General features: G+C 41.4%; 1 protein-coding gene and 2 long non-coding RNA genes across 4 annotated transcripts; 1 reads left to right on the plus strand and 2 right to left on the minus strand.

The window, feature by feature from the left end:
• The first annotated feature begins 256 nt into the window (after nt 1-256).
• On the plus strand, nt 257-3,900 carry LOC106951310 (probable endonuclease 4). Of its 2 annotated transcripts, none has more exons than XM_015038761.1 (8): nt 257-341; nt 1,262-1,389; nt 1,659-1,868; nt 1,939-2,121; nt 2,562-2,693; nt 2,773-2,877; nt 3,422-3,551; nt 3,626-3,900. In XM_015038761.1, the coding sequence occupies exons 2-8, from the start codon at nt 1,263-1,265 to the stop codon at nt 3,690-3,692; spliced, it is 954 nt and encodes a 317-aa protein (XP_014894247.1). In that variant the 5' UTR covers nt 257-341; nt 1,262; the 3' UTR covers nt 3,693-3,900. The 2 variants fall into 2 exon arrangements, with proteins under 2 accessions (XP_014894247.1, XP_014894246.1); XM_015038760.1 differs by lacking the exon at nt 257-341 and adding an exon at nt 388-493.
• Nucleotides 3,839-4,438, minus strand: LOC106951316 (uncharacterized). Its single transcript, XR_001425794.1, has 2 exons — nt 4,289-4,438; nt 3,839-4,185 (listed from the first exon to the last, which is right to left on the minus strand). It is a non-coding gene; the product is annotated as an uncharacterized LOC106951316 (long non-coding RNA).
• Nucleotides 4,439-6,755: 2,317 nt separating this feature from the next.
• Nucleotides 6,756-13,424, minus strand: LOC106951314 (uncharacterized). Its single transcript, XR_001425792.1, has 3 exons — nt 12,927-13,424; nt 11,476-11,571; nt 6,756-7,013 (listed from the first exon to the last, which is right to left on the minus strand). It is a non-coding gene; the product is annotated as an uncharacterized LOC106951314 (long non-coding RNA).
• Nucleotides 13,425-14,061: the final 637 nt, after the last annotated feature.

Here is a 14,061-nt window from a genome sequence, read left to right on the forward strand (position 1 = left end):
TGTGCAGAAGAATTTAAATTTCAAAGCGCTGTGGACTCAGTCGGTTGACGGGCGGCCATTTTGCTGCTCAGCATGTAGCGTCTCCAATGGGCAGCCCGAAGCAGCTGCGAGGAAGCGCTCTGACTGGCCGGATCCCGGCGGGAGGAATCGGTAAAACAGCCTGCTGACCTTCACGGACCTCACGCTAATTTCACGCCGCTTTGCATAGCGTCTGTACGGGACGGAAGCGGTCCAGTGTCGTTCAGAAACGGAGTGAGAAGATGGAGAGTCGGAGGGAGCCTTTTATGCCTTTTTAAGAAGCCGGCATCCGTCGGAGGACCGTATCTTTACACGGTGTTAAAGTGAGAATTTTTCTCGTTTTTACGGCATGTGGTTAGCCAGAAGCAGCTGCGGGGAATCGTTCTCTTTTGTTTTTTTTTAACGAGATGCTGCTAATGACTTCATTTCCTAGCTCTGGTAGCTAAATACTACGTTGGAGTTGAAAGTTACAAATGTAAGAGTACTTTATTGATCCCAATGGGAAATTAAATGTCGTTCAAATTCTTTAGTCACTGTAGATGGTGACGGTTATTGGCAAGAAAGATCTCCGGTAGCGGTCTGTATTACAGCGAATAAGAAGAAACCTCTGACTTAAGACGCTCTGTTTTCTAAGATTATCTCATGAAGAGGATGGTCAGGATTATAAACAATTTTATTGATTTTATATAAAATCATTCCTTGTATGATCATCTCCAGAAATAATTCCAAAATACTTTTTTGTAAAGTCAAAATCAGTTTCTGATTTTACTTTTCTCGGAATTCTGACTTTAATCCCAGAATTAAAAATTTAATCCAAGAATTTTACCCTTTTTTTGTCAGAATTCTGATTTAATCTCAGAATTAATTCTTTTTTCCACAAAATGATGTTGTTATCCCTCTAATTAAAAATTTAGTCAAAGGATTTACTTTTTTGTCTCACCTGGAACGTTGGCTGGAGATGGGCACCAGCAGCCCCCCGACCTCGCTAGGGATAAGGGTGAACAGAAAATGGATGGATGGATTTACTTTGTTGCTCATAATTATACATTTAATACCAGAAATCCAACATTTTCTTTTTTTAAATCAGAATTTCAACTTTTCTCTCATATTTATAAAATTAAATTCAGATCTCTTTTTTTCAGTGGCCCTAATATTCTTCGCTACATCTCAGGTCATTTGGGCCTGAACTAAAATCAAAAGCAGATCTCTAGCTGTGATTTAAGTGGTAACTTTTCCTTGACAGGATGGCAGCAGCGAGGAAAAGGAAAAGTGAAGCTTTGGGAGATGAAACCGAGGATGAGGAGCGAGGAGACAGGCGAAGGAGGATCAGGATAAACAACAAACACATCGGCGCTCATGTTGGTATTCAAGGTAAACTTCACTTCCTCCAGCAGAGAAATGAGGTCAGTCCAGTTTGAGGTCAACAGCAGCAGAACGATTAACTGATGGCAGCAACATCTCATCCGATGGTTTTTCCTGACAGAAAACAGAAAGTTAACAGTTTAAATAGCAGCAAATTGTGCAAATGGGAGAGTAGTAGGAGAAGAAAGTGAGGGAAAGTGGCCAGTTTGTCCACCAGCAGCCCTGTAGCAGCACGACTGCAGAGATGAGTCAGGACATCCACTGGTGTGTCTCTGCAGGAGGGATCTGGAAGGCGGTGGAGTCCAGCGCGGCGCTCGGCGCCGGCGCCTTCGCTCTGTTTCTGGGCTCTCAGCGCTCGTGGAAGAGGCCGGCGCTGGACCCGGCCGCTGCGGATCGGTTCCAGGAGAAATGCTCTGAACTCGGCTTCGACCCGGCTCACATCCTGCCTCACGGCTCCTACCTGATGAACTGCGGATCGCCCAGAGACGGTTTGTCCTTCCGCGTGCCGGTCGCCTTGGGTCGGCCGGACCTCTGAGTTTGCGCTCCGCTCCGCTGCAGACGTGTCTGAGAAGAGCCGCGCCCTGCTGGTGGATGAGCTGAGCCGCTGCAGCCGCCTCGGCCTCCGCCTCTACAACTTCCACCCCGGATCCTCGCTGGGCGCCATCAGCACCCAGCAGTGCCTGGACAAGATCGCCGCAGCCATCAACCACGCTCACCAGCAGACTCCTGCTGTGGTCACAGGTACGGAGCAACAACAAGCACAAAAACATCCAGCCATGGTCAGAGCTGGTTCTGCTGCAACGATCAACACTAAAACTAACCAGGTGTTTATGTCTAGTTTATGATATAAATATATTAGTTTTGTCTTCAAATAAGACAAAACTAACTTACTAGTAACTTTTCAGCAAGATGCAGGATCTTATTTTACGTCAGTAAATCCTTAATATGATGAATAAGTTCTAGTTCCACTGGCAGATTATTTAATTTAAATGTAAATATTTTTCTCATGTTATGAGTGAAATAATCTGCAAAGTGGAACCAGAACTTTTTCATCAGTATTAAGGATTTACTGACTTAAATAAGCTCCAGAAAAGTTACTAGTAAGTTGGTTTTGTCTTATTTGAAGTGCACGAATATATTTATATTATAAACTAGACATAAATAGTTTCTTTGTGGCTCAGTGCTGGAGAACATGAGCGGTCAGGGCAGCACAGTGGGGGGTCGGTTCTGTGAGCTGCGGTGGATCATCAAGCGGGTCCGGGACCGGAGCAGAGTGGGGGTGTGTCTGGACACCTGCCACGCCTTCGCTGCAGGTGACACTCCGCCGCTTCCCGTCGCACCAGAGCCACCAGCTCAGAACGTTTCAGATCGTTTTCCGTTTCTTCTGGGAAGGTCACGACCTGGCAGCAGACGGCGGCGTGGCGGCCATGTTGGATCAGTTTGATCAGGAAGTGGGGCTTCGCTACCTGAGAGCGGTTCACCTGAACGACTCTAAAGGTGCAGCTGGAAAAACCTGAGATCCACGTTTCCAACGTTTCTGCAGGATTACAACAATTTAACTTACAGTTTAATTCAGTTTGTTTCGATTAGTTTTTACAGTGTTTGCTAGTTGTTATTAATTAAATATTGTTTAGTTTTCATTAGTTATAACGGTAGTTTTAGTTTTTTCATACGCTGATTAATTTTTAGGTGCAGAATTAAAAGAAATGAAGGCAAAGTGATTCTATCTGCATCGGTCAGGATGAAGACTTGGCAGAAGATAACATTTCTAAAAAATCTGATCGTTTCCCCAAACTTTTGCAGTGTTGCATAAAGGAATGCTGCGTGCCGTAAACTGCTTCTGTGGGGAAAAATATAAATTTCACATCAATTCAAAAGGCTGATAAATCGATTCATAAACATGAAAACAAAGGATTTCTTAACTAAAACTTCAGTTTTAGTGCGATTTAGTTCCAGTTGCTTAAAGTTTTTCCATTAATTACCGTTTTCTAACCCAAATGTTTGTTGGTTTTATTCAACCTCGGTCTGCTGCTCTCTGCAGGGAAACTCGGCTGCAACCTGGACCGGCATGAAGACATCGGGAAAGGAAACATCGGGCTCTCGGCGTTCCGGGACGTCGTCAACGAGCCGAGGCTGGACGGCGTCCCGCTGATCCTGGAGACGCCCGGACGGTGAGAGTCGAGCCGGAAAACCGTCCGACGACGGTTCAGCTGCAGGTTCTACCGCCATCTTTGTTTCCCTGCAGGCCGGGATTCCAAGACGCCGAGCAAATCGAGCTTCTCTACTCGCTGTGTGAGAAAAATAAAGAATGAGAGAAACAACCGAGGGCCACGCTGAGAACATCAAACAAGAAAACTAAAGGATAAAGTCACAACATTATGAAAATAAAGTTAAAAAAATGAAGAGAATGAAGTCAGAACATTAAGAACATTTTAAAAAATGACAATACAATTAATAAATTCATATTATTTCCTTTATTTATGAGACTAAACAAGAATGAAATCATATTAGGCGAATAAATTCAACATCAAACTAAAGTCACTATTATGAACAGTTAATGAGACTAAAGTATTGTAATAATACTTTATTCTGAAAATATAATTATTGAAATATAACTTTATTATGACTTTGTCCTCCTAGTTTTATTTGTGTGGCCGTAGCGCTCCATCACCATCCAACCGGTTTTAAAGAAATGTTTCCATTTTTCATCCTTAAATAAACAATTTAAATAAATCTGGTCCTGCGGGGATTTGCTTGGCCACAAGGGGGCAGCAGACTCTCAGAAATACTCCACAAACTTTATTCCTACGAGAAAGAAAAGCAGCAAATAGACAAAAACTTTCATATAATCCTTCAGAAAGAGCCATTTGTGGAGGTAAAATCCATATTTTTATTCATATTTTCCAACCTGTATGGTTTCATCTACTGAGCAGGTCCGGCTGCTGGGACTGGACCGGTTGGTTCTGGTTCCATCCATCTTCTTTTTATGTTACTTTGAAGATTGGATACAGTTGGTCCTGTCACAATAAACAACAAATCAATTAATCACATGATTAAAAAAAAAACTCTATTTCCATTTTTATGATTTATCATTTTTCTCTTCCTACCAAAAACTGGATGATAAAAGTTTCAGTTTGGTGTTTTGGTCTTTTTTTTTTAAGGTCATTTTGTTCACAGTAAATTTATAATAGATTTTATTTTGTTTATTTAAAATGTCCTTCTGTTCCCGTGTTAAATGTTCATCAGCAGGTGAAGTGTGAGATTCTGGCATCATGTTACTGGAAAATGATCTCAAAACATCAAAATTATTGTTTATCACAATAACTTCTGGGACGATTTATCGCCCAGAAACATTAATGACAGGCCAGGATTTGTTTCAAATCGACGTTTTGGGATGTTTTTATTATTCCTGGGTTGTAAACTCTCTGACCCAGACTTCCTGTTGGCTGCTGCAGCGTTCGGTCAGAAACACGTCAGCCTCACAGGGAGCCGATTCGCCTGGCGCCTGAGGTGAAATGGTCGGTTAATAACCGAAGCTCCCAACATTTACTGGCATTTTCTGACACCAAACATCAGATTCAGCAGCTTGATTGGATTTTATACGATAAACACAAAACTGCATAAATTATAATTTATCATATATATATATATATATATATATATATATATATCACGATATGATAATTTATCAATTATATCGTGATGAGCAATAAAACTGTTCTGAGATAATTTTCTGTTTATATAATAGAACAAACTTTAAATTCTTAACATTTAACACAGGAAGTAAAAAACATTTTAAATAAAATAAAAATGAAATGAATTATGAACTTTTTAAACAAAAATTAATTGCTCTTTAATGCATCAATATGGAACCTTATATCTGTCTAAACTAAATCCCTCAGCATGCTGCTGCCACCACTGTGGGGTTCATTCAGGTCAGACGTTTTCACGTCGCTCCACCAGGAGGAAGTTTGGTTCGACGTGAACGAGCCGCCCCAGACGCGGCGCCGCTCAGACAGGAAGTGGGGTTCCTGGCTGGAAGATTGGCCCCGCCCACAGGAAATGCCTGTCCAGCGAGTCTGCCGCTGCCGCCGGAGGAGCCGTGCGCTTCAGTCCGGCCCGACGGAGAGCAAACCATCGTAAAACCAGAATGAATCGGGTTCAGGACGAACAGAAGAACCAAATGGGGCCAGAAAACATCTTCAGATGTTTCAGCGACGCGGTTCTGGTTGTTTGCTCTGGTGGATGAGTCACTGCTTTGTGCTCCTAATATTTTCCATTTGCAGCCGTTATGAACCTTTAGAGCCCGGCGGAGAGAGGATCCGTCTCTGAAGGATCAACTGGAGCTTTTCCTTTCTGTTCCTGCCGTTTCTGCCCACCGGTTGCCATGGTAACGGTGGAAAAAAGGTTTCAGACGTGTGAATGTGAAGAGTTTACATCCTGACCATAAAAAAGAAAACTGCAGCAGAGGGTGTTCAAAGTGCGGTGCAGGGGCCATATGTGGCCCACAGACTGCAGCTAATTAATGCTAAATGATTATAAAACCTTCTGATAATGGAAAATGTTTGATGCGATAGAAAGTCTCCATGTTTTAATTACAGTTCCAGTAAATGGAAACTCATCAGTTTAGTGACTTTTAATCAGAACCAGAAGTCTGCTAAATACAAAGGGTCCAAGAGAGACTAATTACCTTTTATATCCTTATTCATACATTCATAAATATTTGTCTTTCAAACTAAATACTTACATTAGAGCTAAATACTCAACTAACATACAAATTCACTTCTACACTAATCTGCACATCCTTTTCCAAGTGACAAAAGTAGTGCTGCTCTCACTTGAGTTTAATTTTAGCCTGCTCTGCCCAGCTCTGACAAGATCTGCTGTACCGCCTGTAAACTCCACACACACACACACACACACACACACACACACGTTCAGAAGAAATTAGAGCTTCAGGGCAGAGTGAGCCTCGTTCTGCTTTGTCAGCCAGTCCTTTATTTTTGCAGCAGCCATCATGAGTCGGCCGGTCGGCCTGCAGCTCTGACTGAAACGTCTGGGTTTCTCCCTGAGGACAGAGTGTAGCGAGAGGCCGGCCGTCTGAGTGGACGCGGCTATAAACGGCTGAAACAGGAAGATTTACGGCCAAGATGGCGCTCCAGAAATCAACCTCAGAAAGGTCGCAGGCCTGGCTTCCTGCTGGCTCAGGAGGAGGAATGCTACCGAGGCCGTTTAAAAACGAACCAGAACCTTAAAGACGGAAACAGGAAGCGTCTTCATAAAACTCCAGCAGCTCAGACATTTGGTTCAACGCACCGACTGCAGTTTTCAGGCCGATCGCCGATCTTTAACGCTGCAGGACGCAACTTTTCTAACAATATTTGGTAACTTTATTTGAAGGGTTAACATGAGACTCACATGAACATGAAATATTCTTCATGAATGATTATGACTGCTGCCATTAAATAATGACGCTATTAATGCAAAGCTGCAGTAAAAATATGCAGCTGTGTGTGTGTGTGTGTGTGTGTGTGTGAGGGAAGCCAGTACATGCAGGGTCGGCCTTCCAGGCCCCAGGGTTCCGGCAGACATTCCTCACCACGCCAACGCTCCTCGCTCTAGAGGTCACCGCTCTGTGGAAAGGTCAACCAAACACAACGGTTCATACGGTTTACACCACGGCGGCTCTGTGACGCGTCGCAATCAGCAGCTCTTTCCACCTGATCTTTTCTTCCTTTTAATGGCTCAAAGTTTTTACCTGAATGCAGAAACCTGAGCAGAGCTTCAGAACAAACACCTGAGAATTTACTGCAGTTCACTTAATGCTGTTTGATAAACACTTTAATCACCATGGCAACCATTCAGCTGTTAAAACGCCCGAGTGAACCTCGCCCCGCCTCCGAGGCACAGCTCCTCCCCCTCTCAGCTCCTTCAGACTAGCCAGCAGCAATTAGCAACCAGCTGCTGAGCTCATTATAGGAGCTGCTGCTCAGAGCGACACATTAAAGGGTTAATGGAGGAGCCATGTTGGGACGACTTCCTGGAGGCGGAGCTTCAGGAAGAGCAGGAGCTTCTTAAAGAGACAGAGGCCCAATTTCAAGACATTAAATCAGAAAGTTAGATTAATTTACATGTATCATATTTTGTAAATAGAGCATTTAAATAACAATTAAAGGTAATCTTGCTAACATCCCTGAACAGATGGACACATGAATGGACGGACACATGAAAGGATGGATGAACAGTGCCATAAAATGGCTCCTTGTGCCTGGAAAACACATTATACTGCCCCTTTAAGGTAAACCTGGAGGGGTCAAGGGTCAAAGGTGACAAAGTTTCTCCGTCTTCTGCCTGTCCCCCTGTCTGTCCTCCGTTTGTCCCACTCCTCTTCTTGTCCCTCTCTCTCCGTCTTTCTGTCCTTTCCTGTCGGGTTTGCAGCAGCAGAAAGTATTTTCCTACAATGGTCCATTGTCCCGCTTCCTGCCGGGTCAGAATTCACGGAAACGCCGCAGAGCAAACAAACAGCGGCGGCTCTCCAGGCGGCGTGGGGCCGCTCAGGAGGAACCCGGCCCCTGCTCCGGGGCGGGGGGCGTTCCTGTCAGGAAGCTAATGGGCGTCGCGACCCCACGACCCCGCGGCTCGCTGTGTGAAAGCGGCGCGGCGATGGAGGCTGGAGGAGGGCGGAGTCAGTAAAATAAAACCGGCGGCGGGGATTTCCAGCTGAGGTTTATGGCCGGTCGTTTGTGACATCACAGCCTGGAAACGCTGCAACATCGTCTGGTTTTCACATTTAGGATTAAAATGTTTAAACTCCAAGTTCAGAAGATGAAACAACTGAGATATTTAAAGCAAAATGAGCTTAAAAAATATGTCATCTTCCCAAAAATAAAATAATTGGATAATAATTCAGATTACCAGTAATTATGGATATTAATCATGTTTTGGATGGATGGATGGATGGATGGATGGCGCCGTCTCTTTAAATCAGGTCAAAGTTCAGCAGGCAGTTGCCGTTTCTGCTCTTCGTTTTGTTTCTGTTTGTTTCTCTGCAGATGAAAAATGGTTTCTGGAAACGTTTCGCCTCTCGTGTTTATTCAGATCTAAACGGAGCAGAAAGAACGACCAGCAGGAATAAACATCGTCATTTCGGCCTGAACGTCAACAAAACTCACATCAACAGACGTCAGACAGAGCAGCAGGGAAACACCTGAGCAGGTAAACACTGTTTAGATTAACTTAGACGTTTCTGAGATTCAAAAGGAATAAAATACATTTTTAAAAATCTAGAAAAAACTTGAACATTTCTGAGATTAATCTAAAAATTTTCTATTTTTTTAGCCAATGTTTGACTTTTTAAAATCAGAACTTTTTCTCTTTTTTTCTAGAAAATTTCTGAGTTTTTTCTGGTAAACCTACCTCCATTTTTTTTTTTTTTGTATAAAAATGGGGGGGGAATTTAATTCCTTGAAATTGGACCTCTGTCTCTTTAAGAAGCTCCTGCTCTTTCTGAAGCTCTGCCTTCAGGAAGTCATCCCATCATGGCTCCTCCATTAACCCTTTAATGTTTTTTACCAGCGCTGCTCTGAGCAGCAGCTCCTATAATAAGCTCAGCAGATGTTTGCTAATTGCTGCTGGCTAGTCTGAAGGAGCTGAGTGGGGGAGGAGCTGCGCCTTGGAGGCGGGGCTAGGTCCACTCAGGATTTTTGAACAGCTGAATGGTTGCCATGGTGATCAAAGGATTTGAAATAATCAAGGCAACTCTCCAGGTTTGTTTTTGATGAGGGAAAACATGAAAACATGGTGGACAGATAAAAAAGTGGATTTTAAGCGACACCGGCCCTTTAAAACTACGTATTCGCAGTTAAGCACCTTTGAGGTTCATTGTTGCAACGTAACAAAACGTGTAAAAGTTCAGTGGTTGAACGCTGAAGGTTTTCAGTGTTTTACCAGCATTTCACCTCTTTATATTTAACTCTCCTGTCTTTGTGAATCAAACCAGAAACATTCTGAACTTTAGCCAAAACAAACCAAACTTGTTCACAGAACGTGAGAAACGGCTGGCATCGTTTCACAGCGGACCTTTTACAAACTGTTATGTGTAATTTAAGTCATTTCTGTTATTTCATTACCTGAAATCTTCAGTTCAAATCTTCCGTAAACACGTCCATTAGCAGACTGACTCATATAAAACGTTGGGTGCAGAAGGAGGAGGGCGCCAGAGGCTGAGTAAATATCCCGTTTGTGCCTCATAAAGAACTATTTTAGGATATTTCTCTGGCATGAAGTTACATTTTCTCTCGTTCTCTAACACCTTCTCTCCTCACACACCTACTGATGACAGGAAGCAGGTTTAGATGTTAGTGATTGTTAAACATGAAGCTTTTTAGTCAGATTAAATTATTTTAATAAGATATTTTTATCAGAATTTCTCCAGGGGAAAATATGTGGATTCAGAAAACGATGGGCGGCTCCAGGAAGGAAAATCTGCCGTTCCTCTTCCCGTCTTGACCCCGCCTGACCCCTGCTCTCCTTTGTTCCCCTGTTAGGCCGATAAAATTAGTCTTTGACTGTGAGCAGAACAACACAACAGCGAAACGCGTCTGCAGAGGAACCTGCAGCTGAAACACAAGGAGAGGATCTACTGACGTGTTTTTAAAGACCAACGTGGAGCTTCAGTGTTTGGCTTCAGGTCGGGTTTCCATGAGGAGCCACTTGTGAAGCTACAGTAAAAATTAATAATTTATTTTACTTAACCTGATGGAGACAAAATGGGTTTAATGTTTCAAAGTCATATTTTCACCATGTTATTTATTAATCTATAGATGTCACAGTTTCATGCTAAATATTTAGCTCCTAGCTAAATATTATTTAGCTAGGAGCTAATAATAATATTATTATTATTATTATTATTCTTTTAGCTAGAATAATTTTTCTAGCTAAATATTATTTAGCTAGAAAACTAAAAATTTAGCTAAAACTAAATATTTATAGTTAACAAGCTAAATATTATTTAACTTAAAACTAAATATTTAGTTCGTTCAGCAAGTTAAATAATATTTGGCTAGTAAGCTAAATATTGAACTCAGATTAAATATGCAGTTACAAAGTTAAATATTAAAATTCAAACTCATTAACCAACTAAATAATTAGCTTCTAACTAAACATTTAGTTAAAAGAAACTAAATATTTAATCTGAAAAAGAAAAATTAGCCCCCTGCCGGTCCTGGCCAGGCTACTTTATAACAACAGTGTCGTCAGCATATAAACGTATTTTAGCTACATTTAGTCCATTTATTTGCTATTTCTCCTAAAAACTACCTGGTCCTTTAACTTGATTAACTGATTTTTGCACAGCTGTCCAAGTCAACATCACACCTGTAGTTTACCTGAGTGTAAAATCTGAAAAACATTCGTTATTCACCTGGTTGTGCTTATGGTAGCTAGCTCTTTTCTACAAGTACGAACATTTAGTTCTTCTGTTCTCTGCTCATTTCATGCATCTGTTTTCAAGAAACAAGCCGTTTAATTGCAGCGTTCTGCATCCCAACCCTGATCGCTCACATAAAGATCTTATTTCATGCGTTCTTGCTGTCAAGAAAACAAACACTCTGGGTCATTACTCTAAGAAAAGCTTTCCCAAACAGGCTGTGATAAGCAAACGCCAAACTGGATTGTTTGGAAGTCTGTGTGAATCAGAGACTTTATCAGAGCAAAGTGATGAAGGTTTCTGACAAATCTGCAAACAAGAATCCAGAGGCTCCATTTGGTCAAACTGACCAGAGCAGCAGGGACAAAAGGTCAGATCCAAAGGTGACAAAACTCAAATCAGTGAGAAACGATGGAGTCGTGAGAGAGTTTAGAGAAGAAACACAAACTTAGACCAAAAAAAATGGAAAACAGAGGGAGGGAGATTGTGAAAAGCACTAAATTTGTAATCTTGCCTCCCTTCGGAGACTCTGAACGGCGTCCAAAAGCTTTTCTGAGCAAATAGCTGACATGCTTCAGGACAGAAGTTGTTTATGTTGGGTTGCAGCACAGGAGAGAGAGGAGAGGATGCAGAAACAGGAGGGGGAGGGGGAACAGAGAGCCGCTAACCTCAGAGAAAACAGAGGATGTGCTGCTTTTCCTACTTCATGTCGTCAGACAGGTTCTGCTCCGGTCTTCATTCTGCAGGCCCGCCAGTGATCACATCTGAGGGAAATTTAAAAAACTTCAAATCTTTATTTCATAGAAACACAATCATATCTAAATGACGTCTTTACTGCAATCACCTCAACTTACAGAAAAATAATGTCATGGATTTATTTTACACACAAATCTGGAGTCCAACCTTAAAATGTACAGAAAAGGATCAAGGCCAAAACAAAATTAATTCTGATTCTTCCTCAGAATTCTGACTTTAATATTCTGATTCAGAAAAAAAGTTAAAATCCTGAGGAAAAATTATCAGAATTCTGGTATGAAAATCAAAAGTTTGAGATTAAAATCTGAATTTTTGGGGAAACAAAAATAAAAAATTCAGAGGAAAAAATAATTCTGAGATTTAAGTCAAACGGTTTTCCCCCAGTGGTTTTGATCCTTTCCCATAAACATGACACCAAGAGTTCCTGATTTCATTTATTCTTTTTTGAATTATTTTATATAGATACATTAAAAAAATAAAGACTTAAAGTAGGCGTTGCTGATGAACTGGTTTCTGTGAGCAGATCAACAGTTCTTCGGTTCTTCGGTCGGCCCGTTTCCTTGGCATCACCTGAGCCAAAGGTTTGGGAACCATCAGCAAGGATTCAGAGTCACATGGTGGGTCTGCTGAAGGCGCCGTGAGCCTGAGCCGAACCCGGAGCGAAAACTCCCAACACGTCCTGCATGCGGGGCGGTGGGGTCAGGGGTCAAAGGTGGCAAGACACTCAGCCAGCTTGTTTGGCTCAGATTCATGCCAGCGATAAATCCTCCTCCAGAGTTTAGAACCATTTTAAAGTTCGGATCCCAGTTCTGATACCTGAATCTAACTGGACCCACAGAACGGAACCAAACCGGGTCACTTCAGGATGAATGATTCACATTTTGTTCAATTAGCACCGCTAGCTGTATTGTACACTTGCCACTTACTCAATAAAGTTTTCCTAAAACAAGAACAAGCAGAAAGGAAACGGAACTGCTGCATAAACAACTTCAAAATAAAAGCATGAATATAAATCTCAAACTACTTGAACTTTTAACAGTCAATGACCAAAATTTCAACACAAATGTTGAATTATTCAACATACAGTTTATGAAACAGCCAAAAATAAATTAAGGCCTCAGTAGCTAAATGCACTAAATGTTTTCAGGTTAGCAAAACGCTAAAGCACTAAACAAAAAACTAGCTCTAATTAGCGTCTTCCAATTTACTAGTAGAAATTAAATTAGGGTAGATATTAGCTTTAGACTATAACTTAGGTTAAGCTTTTAAAATATCTGCATGTCTAAAAATGTGATTTTTATTAAAAAGCAGGAAAAGCAGATAAAATGTCAGCGGAGGGCAAACAGGAAGCGGTGCTGCTGACCTCAGAGGTCAGGATGGGATCCTCTTCCTGCTGCAGCGTGAAAACGTTTCCATCCTTTCAAGAAGCAACACGGCGACAGAGACGATATATTGATGTAAAGTTTAACGGCAGCAGCTGCAATAAATCAAAATCCTTGTCAGATTCGTCCAGTCCTGGTTGGACTAAACGTGACGTTGTGGAGCGTTTCTCAGCTGCAGGCTGGGAAATCCGAGGGATTCGCTAATTGTTGTGTTGCTAGGAAGCAGCAGCAACACAAACAGATTACAGGCGTGACTCATGATCTGCAGCCTGCAGGGACGCGATCACCGGCATTAAAACCGTCTGAAGTGCTAATAAATACGGTTTACCTCAGATTTTTACTACATTTGAATTGAGTGGTTTTCTTCAGTAAACAGGATAGTTTCGTTTCTGCAGAAGCCCAAAGCCAAACTGGACCCTCCGGACCAGGACGACAGGTTTATGAAAAAATCTGTTTCTATTTAAATCAGAGCAAAACAAATAGATTAAAGTTATAAATAATTTCAGCTTCAATTCAGACCAACATTAAAACAAAAAGTTTAAAAGTTAACAGTTCCTACCGACTCAAAAGATTCAAAATGACATCTACCTGCTTTTTGAATAAATTGTCACATTTTTATTTTTTCCTGTTTTTACTTTTTATTGTCTGTTCAAAATAAATAATTGTAATAAAAATGGAGATTTCATAGGAATATTAAATCATTCAAAAAATAAAATCTGACCAATAAAGAGGTGGAAAAAAAAGGTTAAACAAAACCCCAAATTTAACCAAAACAGATGTTTGGTTTAGCTTTAGCTTCAATATTGTTTTCAAAAGATAATTAATACAAAGCACATAAAATCATTAAACTATAAAAGCCTTGATTTCCGGATCTTGTTCTGGTGCAGCTGGTAGCGCTGAGCTAACAGGGTTAGCTTTAGCAAAATGAAAGGTTTGGAAACTGAATTTGTAAAATCGGTTAAAATAGTTAATACAATGAGAGGCTTTACTAATAATACTGAACAAAATTAACTCACCGCTTATTGTGCGTCCAAAAGCAACTTCTTTTTTTTTTCTCCTTCTTTTTCTGGATTTTTACTGTTGGTTAACAAACCAACTTACCGCCACCTACTGGAC

The sequence above is a fragment of the Poecilia latipinna genome, unplaced genomic scaffold, assembly GCF_001443285.1.
Source record: "Poecilia latipinna isolate Pla-1442-1.1 unplaced genomic scaffold, P_latipinna-1.0 Scaffold451, whole genome shotgun sequence".
In the NCBI taxonomy this organism is placed as follows: Eukaryota; Metazoa; Chordata; class Actinopteri; order Cyprinodontiformes; family Poeciliidae; genus Poecilia; species Poecilia latipinna.

What these genes read in the sequence shown, in the direction of transcription:
- LOC106951310 (XM_015038760.1), top strand. An exon ending in CTGCGGATCGCCCAGAGACG is followed by an intron (nt 1,869 to 1,938) that starts GTTTGTCCTTCC and finishes GCTCCGCTGCAG; the next exon opens with ACGTGTCTGAGAAGAGCCGC. An exon ending in ATCCTGGAGACGCCCGGACG is followed by an intron (nt 3,552 to 3,625) that starts GTGAGAGTCGAG and finishes GTTTCCCTGCAG; the next exon opens with GCCGGGATTCCAAGACGCCG.